General features: G+C 39.7%; 2 protein-coding genes and 1 pseudogene across 2 annotated transcripts in view; 2 read left to right on the top strand and 1 right to left on the bottom strand.

The window, feature by feature from the left end:
• The window catches only part of HID1 (HID1 domain containing), a 68,928-nt gene extending 63,234 nt beyond the window's left edge, over window positions 1-5,694 (top strand). The window contains exons 18-19 of the mRNA XM_032210836.1: window positions 1,578-1,736; window positions 4,300-5,694. Of these exons, the coding sequence (XP_032066727.1) occupies window positions 1,578-1,736; window positions 4,300-4,363 (223 nt within the window). The 3' untranslated portion in view covers window positions 4,364-5,694. The remainder of the gene's footprint in view (window positions 1-1,577; window positions 1,737-4,299) is intronic.
• On the top strand, window positions 2,574-2,728 carry LOC116505095 (annotated as a pseudogene).
• A 3,204-nt stretch (window positions 5,695-8,898) lies between the features above and the next one.
• On the bottom strand, window positions 8,899-22,618 carry OTOP3 (otopetrin 3). Its single transcript, XM_032211211.1, has 7 exons — window positions 22,442-22,618; window positions 18,571-19,007; window positions 18,136-18,269; window positions 17,100-17,158; window positions 14,849-14,967; window positions 9,805-10,736; window positions 8,899-9,135 (listed from the first exon to the last, which is right to left on the bottom strand). Exons 2-7 carry the CDS (start codon window positions 18,962-18,964, stop codon window positions 8,965-8,967), a joined length of 1,809 nt encoding a protein of 602 aa, XP_032067102.1. The 5' UTR covers window positions 18,965-19,007; window positions 22,442-22,618; the 3' UTR covers window positions 8,899-8,964.
• Window positions 22,619-24,885: the final 2,267 nt, after the last annotated feature.

The following is a 24,885-nucleotide window of genomic DNA, read 5'->3' as shown; positions in this document are numbered from 1 at the left end:
TTGATTTTCTAATGGGCACATCTCTGTTACCTTAGTAATAAATAGGAAAAGTTTATTTTGCCTTGGCTACTAGTAAATATTCTGAAAAACAAAATTGTTCATGGAAGGAAACAACAGACATAACATTTCCAGAAGGCTTGGAATCTGAATATATGCATAGCAATAGCAATACTACTTAGATTTATATACCACTTCACAGTGCTTTACAGCCCTGTCAAAGCGATTTACAGAGTCAACCTATTGCCCCCAACAATTTGGGTCCTCATTTTACCTACCTTGGAAGGCTGAGTCAACCTTGAGCCTGGTGAGATTCGATCTGCCAAATTTCAGGCAGCCAACAGTCAGCAGAAGTAACCTGAAATACTGCACTCTAACCACTGCGCCATGGTGGCTCTTGTTTCGTGGGTGTGTGAGTTGGAAAGGGGAAGCTGTTTTGTTTCTTTGGAAATAGTCAGAAGTTGGAACGATTGCAACATTAAAAAAATATCACATCCTAATTGAATTGGAGCCTTGCTTCATTTAATAGGTTGGAATATCCTTTCCTGTGCCTGTGATCTAGACAGCAGTGATCCTCTGATGCATTTTCATGAATAAATGTAGTTTGACATCCCCACTGTGATATAGAATGATAAACAGTTTGTTGCTAAATCAAACTAATGTTCTTGTATGAATAGAAGACAATATATACAGTATGTAGCTCAGGGTTGAACTGTGAGTCCTAAGTTCTCCTTGTGATTGGTGTTCTCTAAAAGCACCAAAGACTCCCAAATATTTTTGAGTGTTCAGGAGAGAGAATGAGTGAATATTTATGGATAACATTTGGTAAGATTTCCTGAGAATGCTGGAGAATATTTGTGATTTCTCATAATCACCCTTTTGTTTTTGTTATGGAAGGATCTAATCTATGGCTGGTTGGAGAATCTGAAGTCTGCAACTTGGACAGCCTTAATCTAATCTAAGTTCATAAACGATTGTCAGGGTTTCAAGTAACACCCCCAATGAAAGAAGTGTCCAAAGACTGAGTTTTCTCAAAGTTCCATTTTATTAGAGTTGTCATATTGGCACATCTGGGAAAACCTGAATCTGAAAGTTTCCAGGTTTTCCCCACCCAAATGAAAGTCCAGGTCCCTGCCCAGCACCCCCATGTCCATCACATGGCCCAAACAGGCACCATCCAAAACTGAAGATGCCTCCCAGTCACCTCATCGCAAGATGACCTTGACTTTCTGAGAAAAGAATGTTATTTTGACTATATATCACCCATACTCCATATAATCTCTCTCCCATTTTCCTACAGTGGAAAATGTGCCCCAAATGTAAAAGATGGCTTCCAGGTCTGACAATTATAATGTATTTTACTGTATAATATCATATAATATAAATATTAAGCAAAAATAAGAACACATCCATCAAAAATTAAGTAAAATAACCTCAAAGGGCAGACTCGATGGCTCACTAGGTCTTGTTCTGATGTCAATTTTCTATGTTTCCATAAAGCTGTATGTCCAATTGTCTGTAGTTTGCACTAGAGGGGATGCAGTGCATTGTAAAGATAAATGTGTCCTCACTGTCTGCAGGGGCCTTACAGATGAATCCGAGATTCTGAAATTCTTGCAACATGGCACATTGGTGGGGCTCCTGCCTGTCCCTCATCCCATCCTGATCCGGAAATACCAGGCTAATTCTGGTACCGCTATGTGGTTCCGCACTTATATGTGGGGAGTTATATATCTGAGGTAAGCTAGCAGGCTGCTACCCAATTTCCTTCTACTTATCATTAGCATGCTGAATGGGAACATTTTTTTTGAGTCAGACGTATTAGCCTGAGGTTTAGCTTGGTCTTTAAATTCAGTGGTTAGAATCACAGAATACCCTTACAGTATCACCTAGAAGGATAATTCACTGAATGGAATTTGCATTACTTTTGTTTTGCTGATTTATATAATACACAGCATATATTACTCTTTCTTCAAACTCTGTTGATTCTCAAGGGTCCTTGTTGTACATACGGAGCAGTGGTGGATTGCAGGCGGTGCCCCGAGCACCGGGTACCGTTCCAGTACGGTGCTCCGGAGGGCCCACCCGCCCACCTGAGCTCCTTACCTGTCCTTTAAAGCCTTTGGCGCTTCTGTGCACGTGCATGGTGTGTGCAGCTCCTGCCCGCCACTCCACCGAGTAGCTGGAGCGTCGCGGAGGCTTGCGGAGGAATCACTGGCAAGTACAAAGCATGCGTGCGCTGCGCACACATGTATGCAAGCTGCACGCATCCATGTGGACGCCACCGGGCCTGTTCCAACCATACTTGTTGGAACGGGATCCAGAACCCACCACTGATACGGAGTGACATTTCATTTTTTAATAAACTATTTGATATTTAGTAAAAAGTGACCAAACTCTTTTTACTCACTGAAAGTAAGAGGCATTGGGTGCTGAAATGAATTAGGATCTGAACACTTGACAAAAAAATAAAAGTAGTCTTTGATTTACGACCACAGTTAAGCCCAAAGTTTCCATTGCTAAGCAAGACAGTTGTTAAGTGAGCGTTGCCTCCGTTTACAACCTTTCTTGCCACAATCGCTTCTCGGCCTTTTGGCTAAGATCAAGTGTAGTGTACTTGCCACAGTTGTTAAGAGAATTACTGCAGTTATGAAGTCAGCAATACAGCTGTTAAGTGAATCTGATTTCCCCCATTGACTTTTCCTGTAAAAAGGTCACCAAAGGTCACATGACCCCAAGACATTAGCATAAGTTGCAACAGTTGTAAGTGTGAAAAATGGCCATAAGTCACTTTCTTCAGTGCTGTTGTAGCTTCAAACTGTCACTAAAAGATTGATTGTAAGATGTGAACCACCTATGAAAAGGAGGTTTTAAAGTTATTATTAGGCAGTTAAAAATTAAAAAGGGTAACCATTTTCAACTAGGCCCTGTAATATTGGATTTAAATCAGAGGTGGTATTCAGCCAGTTTGGACCGGTTCGCCCAAACCAGTAGTGGAAATCCCGCCCACCTGCCATTATGCCATCCTATTTAGGCACGTTTTCAAGCTGCATGCATGAATGCAATCCATGTGCGTTATCAAAACACATGCGCGGAAGGCCAAGCACATGCTCACATTTATGAACTGGTAGGGAAAGTAAGTGAATTCCACCCCTGATTTAAGTGCTGCATTTAAACTGAAAGAGAAATTATATGCTTGTTAATTCCTCTCTCGTCTGAGCTATGATCTCAGTGCATACTGGAATTTAATTAGAGGATGTACATTGAAGTGCAGAAGTGTGCTATTCAATTAATATGTAACTTGTTCCCAATTTATTTCAGTTGCCTTTGAACCTGAATCTTAGGTTGTTTTGCCATCTTGTTTTCATTTTAATTTACCTTTGTAGTATTCGTTGAAATCAGTGCATAAAATTTAAATTGAAAAACAAAATTGAACTTTAGAATACCATCAGATGTGATTCCTTAGTTGGAAAATCATGTATGGTATCTTTGCTCACTTTTAATTTAAACATCAACTCCAGGGTAAATGATATTCAGATAATGGGAGGATAATGTTTACAGTATTAGTTACATGTTGTAGAGTAGTGGTATCAAACTTGTGGCCCGTGGACCCAACACATCACACGCTGGCCATCCCACCCCTGTTTTAGTGAAGGGGGAAAAAAAGTCACAATAGGTCATGTGATGACAACACGACGTCATAAGTTTGACACCCCTGTTGAAGAAGAATATGAAGATAAACTTGAAGAAGGCATGCAAGAATGGCTACATAATCATCTCCTTAGTCCTGGGAAGGAAGAGAGGGTGAGAACAGAATGCTGGATTAAGATAGGCTTTGTCTGATCCAGGACATTTGTCTTATATTTATTATTTTCCCAAATAATTCAAAGAAGTGAATATATCCTCCATTTTACCCACAACAACCACCCTGTGAGGTGGGCTGATCTGAGAGAGAGAATGACTGGCCCAAAGTCACCCAGCTAGCTTTTATGCCTAAGGCGGAACTAGAACTATAGGCCTCCTGCTTTCTAGCCTGGTTACTTTGATGGACATTATACCTTTTAAAGACCACATTAGTGCTAAGACATATTATAGATAACAAATGAATTTGATGAATTCACCTAGCCTAAAAATGTCATTAGAAATGGCTGTCTGTTAAATAGCTTCCTTTTCTATATCGCTGGGTCTATTGATTTTGCTTGCTTCCATGTGTAAAAAAGTGCTGGAAACATGCTGGCTTTCTTAGATCCACCCTGAGGTTTATCTTATGTACAAGGGAATGAATATCTTTTTTCTCTTTAGGAATGTGGATCCCCCTATCTGGTATGACACAGATGTAAAGCTATTTGAAATTCAGCGCGTTTGAGGAACGGAACTTGCCTCTGGTTGAGTAGCAACACTGGAAAAAAGGATCTTGCTGTGTGCTTGTTCATCACAGCTCTTTCTTCATTTCACTGCCTCCTGCATGTTCTAGAGAACAATCACAGCCATTTTCCCTTCCACTTTTAAAACTCAGCAGCCCTTCCTAACTTTGCCCCCCCACCCCCTCAAGAAAAGGTGTGATGGAAAATTGTTGAAGGAACAGCCATTGCATGCTGAAAACCAAACAAGAGTTTAATCAAACCTTCCCCATGCTTTTTGGTGCAATTTTGAATCTGACTAGCTAGAGAAACCATCTTTCACTCCCTGGTCAGATTCAGCCTTTACGTAGAAAGACAGTGAATGTAAAGAATTAGAAAGTGGACCAGTGAAGGAAGATAAACTGCAAGAAGTAGCTTTGTGGTTCTTTTCCAAAGAATGTAGGCTCTCAGCCCTTCCTTTCCAATCCTCTGTTCCCAGGGTCCCAACTGCTTTATTGCATTCTTATGAGGAACGAGAAGGAGTTTCCTTTAGTGACTGTTGACCCAGCAGTCTACTTATTTATGTTACTTCAGGGAAACATTTTGGTTTTGTTCACTCCCCCCTGTGAAAATGTGCTTAATTCCTTTGTCCTGATGTTGTTACGGAACATTCAAATCACATTTTTGTTTGTTTTCCTAACCTTGTAGGTAACTCCTTTTATAGACACGTGTCTTAAATATATTTCATATTTTAAAATTGATGTTTATTTCAAGAATTGTTTTTGGGAAAAGTACTGTGGGACATTTTGAGAGATGAGGAAACAGCTTGGGCACATGCTATTTTCAGGGATTTAGAAATTATTGTGTGGGATTTTTTTTTAAAAATGTATTGAGATCAGCAGTCAGACTGCTGGAATAGAGTTTTATTCTCTAGAAAGTCACATAGTGTGGCTTGTATTCTAAGTTGGTTAATTAAACTGTAATTGATGTAAAGTAAAACAAATTCTCCTGCTTATAAATTTCAGGATGGCCTTACAGGATCCAGTAGCATCATATTAGTATAAGTGTGTTTTGCTCAACACTAAGGATGGCAAGTATGTTATTATCTCCTTCTTGCCAATTTTTATTTGAGCCCTAACCAGAGAATCTGAAATATGAGAGGCTGTTTTGACCTAGCTCCTTTTTATAAAAACTTGTCTTTTTTCATACCTGATGTTAAACAAATATTGTCACCTTGTGGCATAGGAATGTGTAACTTAAACTTGTGAAATTAATTCTAACTGCAGTTTGTTTGTTTTTCTGCGCAAAATTTTTTTCCCCCCAGGTTTTTTTATTACAATAAAGTGAGCAAATTGTAGGTGCAGTTGGAGAGTAGACTGGATAAATAAGATAATTGTTATTCCTTTTTGACATTTCTTCCTTTGACATTAATCATTTCATGTCCTCCTCATTAACAATAACCTAATTAATTCTTATTACATACTTATTGTTAGAAAGAGTGAAGATTATATTTTCCTTAGAATGTCTGGTAGATGCCCACTTAAGGTTCTGATGAATTGCACCATATTTCTATCTCACTACAGAGTAAAGATTCTTGTTAGTATACACTCATCCATGTCTTTCACCTGTATGCACAAAGACTCCCATATATGTGTATATGCACACTTCTGTGATGCTCCGATATTTTATTGTATATTAATGTATGGGTTTTTTTTGTGAATTTACCTTGACTTTTTCTTTCTTTAGAATGGCACCTCTGCTCTTTGTTCCCTGAAGAATCAAAATTGCACTATAAATTATTTACTTTACATATGGAGATAAAATTATCTTGAACGCTGTAGCTGGCTTTATCTATATCACAAGAGTTTATTAGCTTATTTGTGTTACTGTTTGATTTATGATGCCGTGGCATTCTTTGCAACATGTACCTTTCCATTAAAGGCATGGCTGCAGAGGAACTTCTGGATCGATACTTTACTGTTCAGTATCTGAAAGAATAATGGTGTGGCACATTTTACACCAGCACATTTGCTGGTGAGAAGAAGAGGATAAGTGGACTGTACCTCAGATTCTAGATGACTTTGTGGAATTAAAATGTACCAAATAAATGTACCTTCAAAGAAACATGAAATTTAAGGAAATGAATTTGTCTGCTGTTGTGACTGAGGAATGTGAGACTTCTTTTCCTCCCCAGATTTTGAAAGATATATTTAGGTTCTGGTTAACTAGTTGGTCTGTGGATCATGGCTCAAGAATTTGCTCCAGACTGCACCAGTCTTTATTGCTAGAGCTCTTTCCCTGCTTTTTCCTCAAAAACCACCAACTTTCAGTAAGTTCCTTTGATAGGACCTTGGGTTTCAACTTGTGAAGAATGGGACAACTTTTTAAGAAGGCTAATTTACTAAAATCTTATTTCCCCTGGTAACTTTTATTGACGCAGAACAGAATAAAAAAATAGCCAAAATGCAAAATTCCAACCGCTGAGAACGTTTTTCTTTGAGGTTTGAACCAGCTTCCTCTTTGGAGCAGAAGTTTTTTTGAATGGAGCCTGAATAAACTGCTTGCAGCCTATTTTGACTTGGTTTTTAAGAGTTGTGAGAAAGCCAAGCCCTGGACTCTGGTCTCAGTAATTCTTATTTTACAGGAGAGCAATAAAAAAAGAAATGTTTACATTTCTACTTCTTATCCTTTATCAAAGAGAAAGGTTTAGTTATTACTAAAAGGTAGATTGATCACAAAGCTTGGATCAGTTTTAATCCCTTATATAATCAAATATCTATAATAACTTACAGGAAGTTTTTCAATGCAGTATGTTTTTTATATCCTGAACTCTGGGAAAACCAGCTATGTGTAATAAACTGTGGGAAGTTATCATCCAGCCCTCTCTCCCAGAAAAATGAAATATCCTAGGAAATATTGAAATATTGAAAAGGCAGAATATTTCTCTGGATGTGAAAAGAAAGAAACATGCTTTAAAGGACAGAATAGTTGCCTGTAGCTTCCTGCCCATCCCCACTTTGTCAATAGGCCATTGAGAAGGCCAGGCTAGCCCACTTTACATAATAAAGACTTCCCCACTGCAGCTGCAGGGGGAAGGGATATTACTCAACTCTCCACATGGCATCTGAGAACTCATCTATACCTGGATTCAAAACAGCCTAGAGAGTAGCCCCCTGCATGGCACCATGGGAGTCTGACAACCAATCAGAATACATTTCTTACACAGGAACAGGAAACAGAGAGGTGGGACTAAACAGGGTATAAAAAGCCTAGCAAGCCTCTTCCTCAGTCCTTCTCTTCTTCTTCACCAACATTGAAACATGTGATCACCTTTTCTGTTCAGGGTTCAAGCTATGTGGCCCTGTCCAACAATAAACCATCTTTCCAAGCAGCCTCCATGTCTCCAGTGTCTTCTTCCCCACTTGGAGCTGAACCCAGAAGGACATTTCTTTCAACAAAACCTAGGAAGTTTAGCTACTTATTATTTCTAAGAGATTGAAGCTTTTCAGAATTCCCCACTGTTCTGCTTCTGTGTTTTTTAATAATTAGTAGTTCTGATGAGATCCTAAACTTGATATTTTACTCAGCTTTGATATATTTATTCCTACATTATTTGATATTTTATTATTTAGTTATGTGCAAGATAATGAAAACAGGACTTTGTCTGACCTTAACTTAAATTCTGTATGATTTTGGTTAACAAATCAGAGCCTTGGAAGAAGCAATCATTTTATCATGATGAGGGTATCATCTGAGTAAGGCTGTTCAGGGCACAACTATCCAAGTGCAGATGGGTCTACTGGCATGGTGTAGTATCCTAAACAGAGTTGCTTGTTGATTTACAAGGAGAGGTCCTTGCCCTTTCCCACACTTTTTATCACCTAATTTAAAAAAAATGCAGATCCAAGTTATAAAGTTTGAATTGTTCCAAAGTATATCAGCAAACTCAAACATTTTCTTATCTGCTTGATATCAAAGTTATGTTTCAATCTTCGTAAATATTACATTTTCTGCTTGATTGCTTCCACTGATGCGAAATATAAGACTGATTGTCACAAACATATCTAGAATGGCCTTGGATTGTCACATACGCATGATAGACACAATCTTTATGTTTTGATTATAGATGTAAATAGATGCCGCAACTGGGATGTTTTCATGCTTTTTCAAAAGACATTGATAGAAATGTCCTTAACTTAAAAGTGGTCCATTTCTCAGTCTCTTTTCAATGATTCAGCCATATCCAAGGATTGATGCAGTAATAAAAAGTGACCATTTCACCCTAGGGATTGCCATGCTCAACATAGTTTACCTCTCTTTCAAATGTGACATTAGCAACGTATTCTTAAGGTTAATAATTGTTCAACATCACTGCAATTAGGTTTTGTAAGTAATGTGTACAGAAGAAATCAATCCTATTAAGTGCTATTATGGAGAAATGAACCTTCAGTGATTAATGGACTACTTACAAGATCAGATTATTCTTTCTGATTAAATAATTATTCAAAATGATATCACATATTTCTCTAATGTGAAATTCTCATAATTTTACCCATTTTATTACAGGTCTTCATAATTGCATTTGTAGCAGAATAAAAACAACAATGTGAGAAAATTTAGATTAGTTTCAGGCAGAGCGATACACCTCCAGAAGATCACCAACAGAATGCATTCTGTAGAACACACCCAATGGAAGCCCAAAGTTGACAATGGCAAACCAGGTGGAGTAGCCATAAAATGACTTCTCTATTCCATTCTCAAATACTGGATGTGCTCCAAATGATGGCATAATCCACAGCTGGAAAGGAGATATAAAAAGAGAGCCGGGTCAGTGAAAAGTTGTGCTCTGATTGGTGGGGTGTGGATATGTTCATTTACTATCATGGTAATTTTATCTTTAATTTAGGTACTACTGCCTAGTTTCCCCACTTCCATTGAGTGAAAATCTTTGCAACCTTGGCTTTTGTACTACATAAAGAGAAAATCTGAACAAGTTTTTGATCATTTGTTTTCATGGATTAGGCAATTTCCCATGCCTAATCCATGATTCAGGCATTTCCTGTTCCTTGTGTTTTTGTTCTGTGTCTTTAGCCTTTTGTCTTGCCTCAGAAAATCCATTATGAAAAAGTTAGAAATCCTGCATCTTTTGCTGCCTTTCTGTGCTAGGTTATTTTGATCCCAAATGAAATTTTGTTTTGATCTTTTGGTGGATGCTGATCCACACTTTATATTAAGATCTAGTCATATTTGTGGATTGTTGACAATCGTGCTTGAAAACATATGACAGGATTAGAAAGTTAGAATTCTCCAAATATTTTGGACTACATTTTTAACTGAAGTTTGTCACAATGCCTTTGGGCAGAGATTTCAATAGAATAATCATTCAAAACATCTGGAGAGGACTTAGTAGGTCATCTCTAGTACAGTAGGCTATACTTTGAATTATGTCATTTATATTAGTACTTACAATGATATTGCACATGATCAGGAAGCTGGAGATCTCCTTCAGAGCTCTTCTTTTCCAGTTCAGATGCCTGTAGGCCTTGATGTAAGTCCATGAAACAGACTGATTTTTCTGTCTTGTCTCTAGGTTATTCATGTTTGGGGAGCTGTCTTCACATTTCTCTCTTTCACTTTTGTCTGTCTCCTCATTGGCAGGGGGTGGGGCAGGTTCTTCATAGAGATAAGATAGAACCTTATCTTCATTAGGTAGAACTTGGGTGGTGGGAGGCCCTTGGGTGGAATGTGCAGCAGGTTCAGAGTTCTCACTCATCAGTAGTGGTTTCCTGTGGAGCCCCTCAATGATGAAGATATTCTGGGAAATGTGTTGAATGATGAGGCTTATTGAATAGGCTAGAATGATGCTGTTCAACATGCTTATTGGATGAGTGGCCACAATGGCTACAATGGAAAAATACGAAATGGCAATTTGGCCTAAGGCTGTTCCCATGAGCAGGATGACATCAAGGTTTCTGGTTGGATTTTTCAGGGTATCCAGCTCTCTCTCTTCTAAGGCATGGATAACAGTTCCAGCCAAAGCTGCCACAGTCATTACAGGCAATAAACAAATGTAGTAGGAATAGTACAGTATGAATGACATAGGACTAGGGAAAGAACTGGTGACTTGGATTTGATAGATCATGAAAATGCAAATCCCAATAATTATTGCAGCGATACCAAGCAAAGGCCCCCAAATGATGCCATGGAGTTTGAATCTAGGCTGGGTTCCAGAGATATGGCTCTGAATTATGCGCCGGCCCACATTCTTCCACATGACATACAGCATGGAGCAACAGATCAAACAATATTCTGTATTGAAGGGATATAACAGAATATATCCTTTTTGGAAGATCTTGCAGATAGTCACGCTTGAGTCCTTGCATGAGTACGTCAAATTACCTGAGCAAGAAAGGGAAAATGAAGGATTATGCAGAAGGTGGCTATGAGAGTTCCAGATCACAAGATTTGCTTGGAACAAAATTCATAAAGTTATAATATGTTAATACCTAGGCTGAATAAGGTATTTTCTCAGATTTTGGTGCTACTATCATAGAAGACGGAAGAACATATCCTTGGCAATGATTATGAATTTTGTTTCAGTCAGTACATGAATATTGTCTTTTCTCTGCTGATTAGTGAAATGCTAAACATGAAGGTCCACCAGGTAATGCATTGATTTATCATGCTACCAATCAGTATTGGGAAGCTTTAGATCAGTGGTTCCCAAACTTTTTCAGTCCACCACCCTCTTGTTGCTACAAACTGATCCTCAGTGCCCTTCACCCAGTGGTGGAATTCAAATGTTTTTACTACCAGTTCTGTAGGCGTGGCTTGATGGTTTGCACGACGGAAGGAAGATAGTAACAGTAAAATTAAAAACTGTAACAATTAATTGCACATTTATTCAAAATCCAATTTAAAAACCTTTTTAATGTTAATTCAACAAAATTGTTGAATATGAACCAGTGATACCAGGTTTTCAAAGTCTGATAGTCATTTATCAAGAACATTAGTAACTAGTAACTTAGTAAACTCAGTAAAATTTAGTAACTACTTCACTGATCAGTAAATTCTTAATGTGATGGATGGGCTTGATGAAGTGATACCAGTTTCCCAATGTCTGGTTTTAAGTCACTTAGCAAGAGTCTTAAATCACCACATTCAGTAATCTAGAGTCGATTTCTTCGTTGGAGAGAAGTTGGATGACCACACTGAAGCCACGTTCCACCAAATATGATGTTGGAAATGCAACAAGGAGTTTCTTAATCACTCTCCATAGTGCAGGATAGCGATCAGAATTTTAGTTCTGTAATCAAAACTCTTGGTACGATTTCTTAAACTTTGGCTTCAGCTCAATGTCATTTTGCAACTCTATGAGATGTTCCTCCACTACCGCATCTTCCTCAGTATCTGAAAATGGATTTATCACCCAATCTGGAATTTCGATCAAAAGAAGATCCTGATATCGCTCGGAAATATCTTTATGCAGCATGTCCAAATGGTCACAAAAAACTTGAAGATCATCTTGTATCCCACCTTTCTCTTCTAGCTCAGACAAGCTCGGAAATTGGTATAGCTCACGACGGCCTATATTGCGCTTGAATAGAGTTAACTTTGAAATAAACGTAGAGACGACATATTTGGCCTTAATAAGATTGACCTCATTTCCTTGCAACTGCAAATTCACTTCATTGAACTTTGCAAATAGTTCTGATAAATAAGCAATGTCATCCCTGATCTCTTTGAGTTTACCACTGAGCAAAGCATTCTTGTCTTCAAAAAACTCCACAACCATGTCAAAAAGATTGTAAAAGCACCTCACATAGTTGCCTTTTGATAGCCAACGAACTTCTGTATGAAGCAGCAAACAATCAAGATTCTAGGAAGGGAAGGAGCAGCATAGCAACAGAGACCTTAATTACTCAATCAGAATAGAGCTGGAAGAGACCTTGGAGGTCTTCTAGTCCAACCCCTGTTCAACCAGGAGCAATCCTATACAATTTCAGACAAGTGGCTGTCCGGTCTCTTTTTGAAAGCCTCCAGTGATGGAGCACCCACAACCTCTGGAGGCAACTTTTGTTCCACTGATTAATTGTCTTCACTATTAGGAAGTTTCTCCTTAGTTCTAGGTTGCTTCCCTCCTTGATTAGTTTCCACCCATTGTTTCTTATCATGCTTTGGAGAACAGGTTGACTCCCTCTTCTCTGTGGCAGCCCCTCAAATAATGGAAGACTGCTATGAGGTGTGTGTCCCCCCAAAAATCCTTTTCTCTAGACTGACCATTCCCAATTCTTGCAACTGTTTTTCCTATGTTTTAGTCTTCAGGCCTTTAAACATCTTAGTTGCTCTTCTTTGCACTTCTTCCCAAATCTTCCAAGGTGCATGGAACACTGTTACCTTCCTACCAAAGGTATTTTTCTACTTGAATTGTTTATGTGCTGAGACAAGTAACAGGAGCTCACTCCGTTACACGGTGCTAGGGATTTGAACCTCCAAACTGCCGACCTTTCAATCGACAAGCTCAGCATCTTGATTTAGTAAATGATCAAAATTACAACAGCACTGAAAAAAGTGACTTATGACTGTTTTTCACACTTAAAACCATTGCACCATCCCTGGGGTCACTTGATCAAAATTGGGATGCTTGTCAACTGGATCATTTTACGAAGGTTTTCAGGGTCATGTGATCTCCTTTTGTGACTTCTGACAAGCAAAGACAATGGGGGAGCCAGATTCGCTTAACAATCATGTGACTCACTTAACAACTGCAGAGATTCACTGTAACTGTGGCACAAAAGGTTATAAAATTCACTTAACAAATGTTTCACTCAACAACAAAAATTTTGACCTTGGTTGTGACCGTAAGTGCTGGCTGCCTCCCAGTGAGCCTGAGGGAGAGGGTGGCATCAGATGGGTTTCAGAAATACATCCGTAGCATTTTTCTCCAGTCCCCGGGGAGTGTGTGGGGGGGGGGCGGTACACCTGGCATTCCTCCAGGTGCCCAGAACCAGCTTTTCCCTGTGAAATGCCAGAGAGACGCAGGAGATCATCGCCCCAGCAGCGAGTCTCCCCAGGATGCTCAGAGCAGTCACCTATCTAGGCCCCCATCGTCCCCGGGGTAAGTCCGAGCCTGCAGGAAGCAGCAGCATCCCCCTCACCTCCCGCGTGTCCTGCCCTGAGTCCTCCCCCCCCCCTTAGACGGGGAAGCTTTAGAAGGCGGGATTGGCGGGTGGTGCTCATCGCCTAGGAGATGGGAGGGATGGGGGTGGGGCTTCGTGACCCTCTGCATTGGCCGCGTGTTCCGACCGGCGCTCCGTGGGGTGCAAAGAATTTGGGGCCAAGAGACACGTGTCCTAAGTCGGCCTTGGACCCCCCCCTCCTTGTCCGGGTCCCTGAAGGACATCCGGTGCAGCTGCTGCCTCGCCCACCGCTGGCCAGGAGAGGTGGCGGGAGGAGACGGAGCCCAAGCTGCGCAATCCTCCACTTATTATGGAGCGAATGAAGAGAAAGACAAATTGGGCGAGGAAGCAGGATGGCCGACATGGGGCAGCATCTGCGGGACAGAACTGCGTGGGGAAGGGCCATGGCTGGCCGTTCAGCCCGGCACCTGCCGCTCCAGGCCAGCCGTTGGGAAAGGGAGGGATAAGGCTTGGGGGGTATTGTCCACTTCTTGGGAATAAGAGCCGTGGCCTCGGGCAGCTGCCCACCTCCTACCCTACAAACTCATGACAGATTTGGAAGGGACCTTATAGTTCATCTAGTGATCTAGTCCCTTGCCTCTTAGTGCCCCCTGCTCCCCCCTTGCCTCTTAGTGCCCTACCTAAGTCATCCCACCGCCACTGCTTTAGATTATTTCTTTTCTACGTACTAATGGCTGGATTTGTTATGCACACATTTTTAAAAGGAGTGGAGAGAGAGAGAGAGAGAGTTAGCCACATCAAAGTTAGCCTGCTTAATCTTGTTGTGGCTAGATACACGCATCACTCTGGAGGATGGTTTATCAACCATTGAAAATGTCAGAGTTCCAAATAGCATCTTCAATCAAATAAGAATCTTGAATCTAGAGGTTCCTCAAAGTTCCAATTTATTGGAGCTTCCAGGTTTTCCCCACCCAGTTGAAAGCTCAAGACCCTACCCCAGCACACACATGTCCATCACATGATCCAATCAGTCATTGTCCAGAGGAAGATTCTTCCCAGTCATGCCACTCCAAGTGCAGGGGCAAGTTGACCTTGACTCATTTAGAAAGAATGTTATTTTGACTATATGCTTCCCATGCTTCATACAATCTCCCCTTCCAGTTTCCCACAGTAGAATATGTGGCAGGCTTCAGGCCCACTGTAAAAGATGGCTTCCAAGCTGGACAGGAACAACAACTTATACCAAAACCAACCCAAAACATAAAGACAGTTACTGAAATTTGTGGGACGGAATTCTTTGCTCTAGGATACTTATGGGAAGAAAATGTCAAATTCATTGGAATTTATTTAAAACAGAAAAATGACCCTTGCCTTCATATCTTTGCGGAGACTGGTTCAATTCTGATTCAATTTGTCTGTGAACTATATCATTGGCCACTGCTACAAACCATAACAGGAGATTAGTGCCCAAGGTCAGCATTAGCCCACATCTGTCAAAGAAGGAAAACACACTTTTAAAATCATCTTTGCCATTGATCTTTATGAAACAAGTTGTGTTACACTGGTTTATAGAATATTCTCTATTTCCAGAACACCTTGTGCAGTGTGAAAATCAGCATGTCAGTAACTGAATTGGAGACTTCCAAATGACAGCAATATAAGAATTAAGGAACTGAATAAGAATGAGAATAAGGTTTTACCTAAAAGTTTTACCCACTCCAAAAGTTGGCTTTTCAATATGGAGACAAACCTGAGAACTGCAGTTAATTGTCATAAGAAAAAACTGTGTGGGTTTATGTGTTGGTGTGTGTTTGTGGAACCCTGGAGGTTCCACTCTGGATCACAAGGCAGAGGGAAATGGTCTCAGAATGGAGCAGCTCAGGGGTGGGTTGCTCCCGGCATTACTGCCAGTTCGATGTGTGCAAAAGGGAAACAGTTAAATTTGTGCAATTACAATTGTTTTGCGCATGCTCAGAACCGAAAATCAAATGGTGGCCCCATAGGAGAACCGGTTCGGGGATGTGGCAGGCCTGGGTTGCTACCGGTTCCAGTGACCCAGGCTGCCAAATCACTACCGGTTGAGCTTAATCGGTCCAAACTAGTAGGAACCCACCTCTGGAGCAGATAGTGATGGGTTTCCCCCACCCCCCCGGATTTTATTCTCTATAGACTCTGGTCTGGTCTGATTCATATTCAGTTTTTCTTTTGCCACTTTTCCCTTGTGGAAAAATTGGTTCTTAACTATTCAGTTTTCAGCCTCAGATGACAGAGTCCCTGGATCTCTCTACATAATTTCTTTTCAACATTTTGCTGCATTGGAAGAATACAAAGACTTCATGTTATGGAAGAAACTTTGAAGGGCAGTGCTCAAGCTAAAAAGACTTGTGTATTGAAGTAGGAGTATGAATGGAAAAATAAGAATAAATAAAATAAAAATAAGAAAAAAAATAAAGCAGTGTTTCTCCAACTTGACTACTTTAAGATGTGTGGACTTCAGCTCCCAGAATTCCCATGCTGGTTGTTGAATTCTGGGAATTGAAGTCCACACGTGTCTTAAAAGTTTGAAAAACACATAATCTAAACATATTTGGTTCATATCAGATTTCATAAAAACAGAAAAACACTTTTACTTCCAATAGATATGAGAATTATGTGTTACCTTGAAACTTTCTGCCCCAGAAATCTTGATATAAGACAGAGAATTAGCAACAACCTCACATCAAAAATGATGCAAAGTATGCACTGTTAATAAACTTTGCAATTGGAAGGGCAAAAAAAAAGATACAAAGCAATGGAAATCTATAGTAATTCAAACATAATCCTTTTTGCTGTATCTAGATTTCTGTTATATCTGCAATTTTCTCTTATGTAATTTTGAGATTTTTGACAATTTTATATCTGTGTTACATTCATTTAGCCGTGTCATTGGTTTAAGGCAGGGCTGTCAAACTCCCGGGGCGCAGGCCGGATGTGTTACATGCTGGCCACATTCATGCTTTGTTTAGCGAAGGAGAAAAAAGTCCTTATACGTCATGTGATGCCGCCATGATGACGTGAGTTTGACATCCCTGGTTTAAGATAAACTGTCAGGGACACAGAATAGAAGCATTCTGAAGATGATAATAGAATTGAACATTGGCTTTGAAATATATGTATATATATGTATATGTATATATGTATGTATATATATATATGTATGTGTGTGTGTGTGTGTGTGTATATATGTATACATATATATATATATATATATATGTATACATACATATACATATATGTATGTATATCTGTGTATGTGTGTATGTATGTATGTATATATCTATGCATATGTATATATGTGTATATATGTGTATGTGTGTATGTAGGTATGCATGTATGTGTGTGTGTGTTATGTATGTGTATATATATATGTTTGTTGTATTTTTGCTGATTATATATATATTCGTAGATGTAAGATTGAGATCTCAATCTTACACGTGAAAAGACCAGAATACAACAATATATTCTTCAGGAAATGTGTATAAATACATATGAAATATACTTTTATTACTCACTGCAAAGAATAACATATAGGGTATTCCTTCCATCTGCTCAAAAGCAGTGTTTGCTGCTTCTATTTTCCTACCTGGTGAGATTGTGCTGAACCTGGATACAGTCTTTTGCATGACACCATATAAAGTAGGTCTGAAAGCAACGCAAAGAGTAAACTTAGGTGTGAAGCATAGAAACACTTCTATGCAACAACTTATACTATGGCTTATAAGGGAAAGGGTTCAGTGTCTTGCATGCTTAGTCAAGAAAAAAAAGTATTGCAGAGACGAAAAGCTATTTCTCAGTGTGCTACAGCGCACTGCAATGAGATACTGTACTTCTCATGTTCTCCATTTGTTCTCCAAAGATACTTGCTTAGAGCTTATGAGGCCAGAGCTACAACCACATAGAGTTACTCACAGTAGTGGGCTGCTGCCGGTTCAGACTGGTTCAGGTGAACCGGTAGTTCTGACGATCAGCTGGCCCCACCTACCCAACCCCGCCCTATCCTGTCCTTTATTTCCTTCTTTCTGGCTCACCTGATCTGCATGGCACATCTGATTTCCGTGCCTCCGCTGTTCTACTTACGGGGGCTGCCTTAGAAGCTAAGCAGCTTAGCTTCAAATTGCTGTATTTTGAAGGCTGCACGCAAGTACGTTAGGTTTATGTGTGTGTGTGTGCGCGCGCAAAGCTCATGATCACCGAACCGGTTGTTAAACAGGTTGCAGCCCACCACTGGTTACTCATGAGTTGTACTGGTTATTCCTGACTATTAAGAAATATGCTTTATACCCTTTATCTCCAAATGAAATAATCCCAACTTCTCCTTATCTCCACATCTATTGAGCTTCTTTCTTAGAGTAGCAGGAGGCAAAAGGACTAAGGAAGCAGTGCCTGAGGGGCTGCCCATTTCCTTCTTTGAAAAGATGTCCTGGAAGCATAAACGAAAGCATTGCAATCTCCTGTGAAGCCAGTTACTGGCAATGGTAGCTTATGTTGTATCCACACAGTAGCCATCAGACTCAGTTAATCTCTAAATTAGTCTGCTGTTCGGAGTAGATGCCTTTCCCCCAATGGCTGTCCTTTCTATACACAATATTTAAGAACCTGTAGTAAAGGAGGTTTATTACCTGAATGCAGATGAAGAGTATTTCTATGGATGGGAACAAAATTTCCATTTGCGATTCACTCTGAATATAGATGTCATACCCAATCTGGAAACTGTGCAAGACAATGCTGCATGCTCCAAACAACATTAAAGACCCTATATGGACATACAAGATGCCCCCCAAAGTTTTGTTAACGAAGAACCAGTTATATTTATCACATGCACAGAGAGTGCAGCATACGATCAAATAAAGCAACATTTTTTCAGTTTTTCCAGAGTCTGTAGTATCTATACAAAAAGGGCTGCCCATCATGCTTCTCTGTCATCAGATACCTTTCTGGTAGTGTTTGGAGGTCATAAGGGGTAGCCTTCATTGAAAAGATTGCTCACTTATGCCTGAATGTTACAAATAAACAGTTATGGCATTGTGGGAAAGATATAGGGCAGCAATACTTACCTCTAATCCAAATAGCTCCTGCATGGGCATCCTGATACAAGATGGCAAATGGTTTCCTTCTAGTGAACAGCAAGTAATATGCTATCCAGCTCAAGGATAAGATCTTGAGGATGCACAGGAAAATACAGACATCTCTCATGGTAATGGCTACTTTGTTGAAAAGCATACTACATATGAATGCACTGCCAAGAAATACTACATTCATGGCTAGAAGTCCGGAGAAGAGCTGCCCAGTCTTCTGGGCCTGCTTGTCACGGTGTAACAACGAAGAGCAATGTTGGTGGAGCCATGACTTCTCATAATGGATCTGCCAAGACTCCGGTTGTGTAGTCAACGATTCATCTCCAGCTTCTTGGAGTTGGTGTTCCTCCCCCATTCTCTTTTTGCTGTCCATGACAATTGCTTGATAAATTTACTGCTTCTGGATTTTTTTAAATCTATGGTATTAAACAAAGTTAAGATTATTGAAGACTTAGATGTAGATCCTGAATACCCAACATGGCATCTGTGGACCTCCCTTGGTACTGATGAAGTTCCTTGTGTTATCCATTTTTTGGGAAGTAGGACATACATAAATTTGTTTAATTAAAACAAATAGGTGCCGAAGCCTCTCATTGAAAAGATGGCATTGTGTCTACATGGTTGGCTAGCTAGATCAAATAAATAAATACATGCTGAACATTGCAGTAATTCCTGGTATAATATCCTGATCTATCCTCCAATGAGGATCATTTCTGTCTAAAGCTGTATCTTTTGCTGCAGAAGCAGCACTAAATCAATGTGAATCATTTCATGTAATCTCTGATATTGTCTGAGACAATTGAGACAATTCTGCCTTCCAGGTCCTATTATTCTGCTACCACAACATTTTTACATAAAAGGAGCCGGATACAAAACAGGTGCCATGTCAATAGTATTTTGGAGTGGAAAGGAGGAATGCAAACATAGAGATCCCAAACATTCTAATATTTGTTTTTAAAATGGGGAAGAGGTGTATGTTATAGGGTGGAAACTGAGAGGGAATAATAAGGGTTGAAGTGGTTGAAACAATACTGATTGATCACTGAATGTTTTGAATTGGAATTTGAAGGGTGGGAATGAGAAGGAATTATAAAGACTGGTTAATTGGAAGTGATGTTTAACCCCAAGAATTCTTGGGAGACCCACTAATTCTCTGGAAGCATTCTTAGAGAAAATTGACATGATAGGGATGTGAAGTGCAGAGCTCTGTGCCCACCTGTCTAGAAAACAGATACAGGTAATGTGAAGTGGTAGACAGCACTCCAACATGTCAAGTTGTAGAGCGACACCACTAATTTGTTTCTTGGTAAACTGACGTTTTGTAGAAACAAGCTATGAATCTCAAGGGAGTTCAAAACCTGTTTGCAAATTTCCTAAAGTGCCCACACTGAGATAGGATTAGGAAGTCACTGTCATGGTCATTGAGATCAATTGTTGTCCCCCAGGAACAACAATTTGAATTACTCATATGTGTGTGAAGAAATAGTAAGAATGTTTGAAATGTGTACAAGGTCAACATTTTCATAATCATCTCAAGCTATTATGTGTCTTTACGTGAAGAAAAAAAGTTACCTCCAGCCCTGTCTCCTTGCCCAATTATGGAACTTTTGACTTTGTAAAAAATTGAATATGTGAGAACTTTCTCAGCCCAAGTTTGATAGGCTGAATTAAGGAAAAACTTCTTAACAGTGAGGCCAATTAACCAGTGGAACAGCTTGCCTTCAGAAGTTGTAGGTGCTCCATCATTGGAGGCTTTCAAGAAGAGACTATCTGAAATGGCATAGTATAGGGTCTCCTGCTTGAGCAGGGAGCTGGGCTAGAAAATCACCAAGGTCCCTTCCAGCTCTGTTCTGATTGAAATGCCACTGCATTCTATGGGAAGCTTGCTTCTGGGGAAAAGGGAAATGTGTGATTGCAGCCTAAGTTACCAAGCCTGAAAGCAAATACAGAAGAGGATTAGGGCTGGGGCAATAAAAGGAAAAGCACCCTGGTAAATGATTTGCAGATTCCCAGGATTAAGAGTTGATGCATTGCTGTACTAATATAACATAAATCTTGGCAAGTTAAAAATATGGGACAGAAAAGAGTCCTAAATTGCAGGAAAAATAATTATTAAACAGGCCAGACATATTTCAGGGGGGTTCATTTTCAGGGGTTCTTGAATCAGACTTTATTAATACAACAAAGAAACTTTTTAACTCTTTGATTTTCTTTCCTTCCTTCCTTCCTTCCTTCCTTCCTTCCTTCCTTCCTTCCTTCCTTCCTTCCTCCCTCCCTCCCTCCCTCCCTCCCTCCCTCCTTCCTAGATATTCCATTCACTTTTACATGAGATGAGAGTTGGAGCCAAGACATCTCAGTCCACTCCATAATCCTTTATTTTGCATTAAATCAAAAGCAAGAGATACACATCTATTTTTAAAAGCTTAATATGCTGCTTTGTATTTTTTTAAAAATAGATATTTTGGAATGCCAACATAAATATCAACAATAGCTACACTGAATTTTTTTGTAGTTCTTTTTAAAAAGAAAGACATTTTGCAATTTGTTGCTGTACATTTAAAAATTTTTTAAAAACCATGCTGTCAAACTCTTTATGTATATAATAACTACACTACAGTCATGTGCCCAGATTCATCTTTCTTTTATTAAATATTTTTGGAGGAAGATAAAACTAATACAAACTGCTATCAAATAAGAAAATAAGAAAAAGGAAAGGAAAAACAAACAGTCAAAGAAATAGCTAAGGGTTCAAGAAAAAAGGTAAAATAAAAATGGAAAAAAAGAATAAACTGCTTCAAGATTATTGTATGCACAAAGATGGAAAGATTTGGCATAATGAAGAAATGGCTAGTGAAGTCTGAATCACAACTCTTCCATGTTTTTCTTCTCCTACCTTTCAAGTCATTTAAACATGCAAAGTGACATTTACTCTTAAAAAACCCCTCAACCTCCATTTTGCTCAGTGTAGGATGATGAGGGCATATAGAGAAAGAACAGCGCCTGAAGCCACAATATTATAATTATGCAGAGGGTAGACGCCAACAGTTCTGTGTTTAGTTTTTTGCCCTTGAGTAACAACTAACCAAAACAAGTAACAAGTAACAAATTGCACCATCAAAATATCACTGTTAGAAGGCAGCTCTTCCAGTTTTTCTTCTTTTTCAGCACCATTAACACTGCATACAAATGGAGGTGATATTACCAGCTAATCCAAAAACCAAAAAAGAAAAAAAAAATTGGCGCAGACAGCTTATAGCCCATTGATGCCGTATTTGCTTAAGCATGGAAATATGAATGACCCCTCTATTTCCAAATCTATGCCTCTTTAGCCACAGAGTTACTTTAGAAGCTGAAGTTTCATCACAATCTGCCTATGATATTTTGCCTTTGGCTAGACTTAGCCCAAGGATACGTATGGCCTTGAGCCCATGAGGATTGAGGCAATAGATAAATAGTATTTTAAAAAATAAGGCACTCTACCCAGATCACCATTTTAAGCCTTGTGCTTAAGACGTTAAACCACACCTTAAATAGATCTGGCCCAAGGCCCAGATCCATTTAAGGTGTATTTCCATTGTTAACAACACTCATGTGTGTTGGGTTGCTTTAAGCTATTATTCCTTGCAGGCGTCACTAGAGACCCCAAATTGCCCGAATCTCTGGAGTATGTGTTTGAGTGTTGTGTGGGAAGGGATTTTTAGGATTCCTATGTACTGATCAGAAATCCTCCAATCATATTTCCAAACTATCATAACAAGGCATTTTTCTTTTTGTCATTTGTCATATTTTTGGGATCTCCAGAAAGGGTGGAGAGCAGAAAATGCAAGGATTCTATATTTGCTCTTCTTACCTCAGGACTGGTGGCTTAGCTGCAGCCTCTGCAGGGAAAAGACCAGAGATGAATCTTCCAGAGAAACTGAATTAACAAAAGGGATTTTTCTCCCCCTTTTGAAACACTATTTCTTCTCTAGGGTGGAAATGATTTTTCTTCTCAGAAGAACTGAGAAGCTGTCACTGGCATCCAGAGTTGCCAATGGAAAGTGTAGTTTGCATTGATTTTTTCCCCGTCTGTTGACTTATGGGATAGTCTTGTCATTATATTAATTATTAGGCGGAGAGTTCATTAGCCTGGGAGAGCCCAACCAATGGGAATCAAGTGTTTACCTTTGCACCTGCCTGGTCAATTCCTGTCAACAGGCTGTGGACACAGCTCAGAGCATACTGAGCACAAATCCATAGGCTTTCTTGACCAAAGGCGCCAAAGCTGCACTTTTATATTTATCCAGGGCTCCAGAAATTGCCCCACTTTGGCAACCTGGATAAAATACTATAGATCTGTTATGGCCTGTCACACCTGTTTCCTTGCTTTTGCCAGTTACTTCATTTGTCATCAAAACAGTGGAAGTTTCCTCAGTGCCGCCAAGAATGGAGATTGCGAGATGAGGGTGATTCTGGGCACATTATACCATAAGAACAGAGTTTACCAAAGTTCTAGATTGAATTTGCTAGACACTGTTTAAGTTACATTTCATAACATTTGAGGCATTTCAGGTCCAAAAATGTAGTTGGAAATAACACCAACATCAAATTAACACAGTGAAGTAATTCCAAACTCGGAACATGAAAAATGTAAGAAGTCTGAGGCTGCCACCCTTGAGTAATATGCAGAGATGTTGAACTACAATTCTCAGCATTCCCAGCTCAATTTTTTGGGTCACCCTTGCAGTATGAACTTCCCTTTAGAACAGGGGTGTCAAACTCAAGGCCTGGGGGCGGGATCTGATCCATGGAGTACTTAGAACTGGCCCACAGGGCCACCCTGGAAATAGCAAAGGACCGGCCTGCGGTGCCAGCTACCAGTTTCCTGAATAAGAAGCGAAATATTTTGTTCTTCCTCAAGAAAGAAAACAGTCCAGTTGCCTTTTTTTGGGGGAAAAAAAGCACCATTGAGACTACTAGATTCCTGATTCTTGTCACCAAAGACTAACATGACTGTCCTCTTATAAAGTCAGACTGGGATTGGCGACATATTAGATGCAGAGAAATCCAGCCATTTTGCCCTTTACTAGTAAGCAAATCATGTCGCCCAGATTACCTCAAGGAAGGAAAAGTGGAAATGACTCAGTTATTTTTTTTCAATTTCACCATGATGCAATCCTCTTACATAAATTGGGCATAGTGGCTGAAAGAGCATTAATCTTGCAAATCATCATCATTTCCTCCTGGTGATTAGCTGCCTTAGGAGGAATGCTTGCATGCTCCCACATAAGAATATAACTGGATTTCTCAACATGCTAATCAATAGGTTAAATGTCAGTAAAAAGGTAAGTGAACAGGAAGTTGCACAAAGCATAGCAATTAATCAGGGAGTCTTCTTTATATACTTGCATGCTTTGGTCCTCCAACGCACACCTGTCTTGTGCAAAGATCACAGGTGTAAAAATGTTTTGTGAAGGAAACTATTTTATGTTTAAGTGAAGCCATTTTGTTCTAAGTATCAAAATGGCTATGATAGATTGCCTGATTTTTTCGTATCTACATGATAGTCCTGGGAAAGAATGTGAGAACATGATAAATCATCCAGTTGTACCAGCTGCAAGGACAAATAAGGTGGTGAGCACAAGATGTGTGGTGATAAGAGGAAGCAAGATAGTGAAATAAGGTAGTTTTACTGAACAGATCATAATTGCTACAGGGACAATTACTACCCTGATTGTGCAAAATCATAAAAGGCATGTACAGGAGGAAAGGGGCTGAGTGAATCCCTTCCTTCTTGCTTGCAAGCTGAATATACATTAATCCGATGGATGCCAATAGAATCCAAAGATTTCTCTGTGACAGAGCTCACACTTTTTAAATTTTTTATTTTTGCTTTTCTTTAACTGCAAGGACACAGAGTACTGATGTGAAGACACATGGGTGGAATCACTTGTTCTCAGAGGGAATTTAGGGGTCACTAATAAAGGGGGGTGATGTCTCATCGGAGGTCAGCTGGACAGCTGACAGCCCAGATTTGAGACCCAAGCTCCATGCGATGCGGTGAGCTCCCGTTTCTTGCCTCAGCTCCTGCCCACCTAGCAGTTTAAATAGATAAATTTATACCATTTTGGTGGGAAGACAACACTGTATATGGTTGTATACACTTTGGTGTATTGCCATGCTAGCCACATGACCACGGAAATTGTTTTTGGACAATGCTGGCTCCCTTGGCCAAGAAATGGAGACGATCCCTGTTTTCCTAGAGCCCTAGACATGACTAATAGGGAAACTTTTAGCTTTAATAAGAGAATCAGA

Source organism: Thamnophis elegans, chromosome 2, assembly GCF_009769535.1.
Source record: "Thamnophis elegans isolate rThaEle1 chromosome 2, rThaEle1.pri, whole genome shotgun sequence".
Classification (NCBI taxonomy): domain Eukaryota; kingdom Metazoa; phylum Chordata; class Lepidosauria; order Squamata; family Colubridae; genus Thamnophis; species Thamnophis elegans.
The sequence above is the reverse complement of the archived record's forward strand: the minus strand, read 5'-3'. Positions and strand labels throughout refer to the sequence as shown.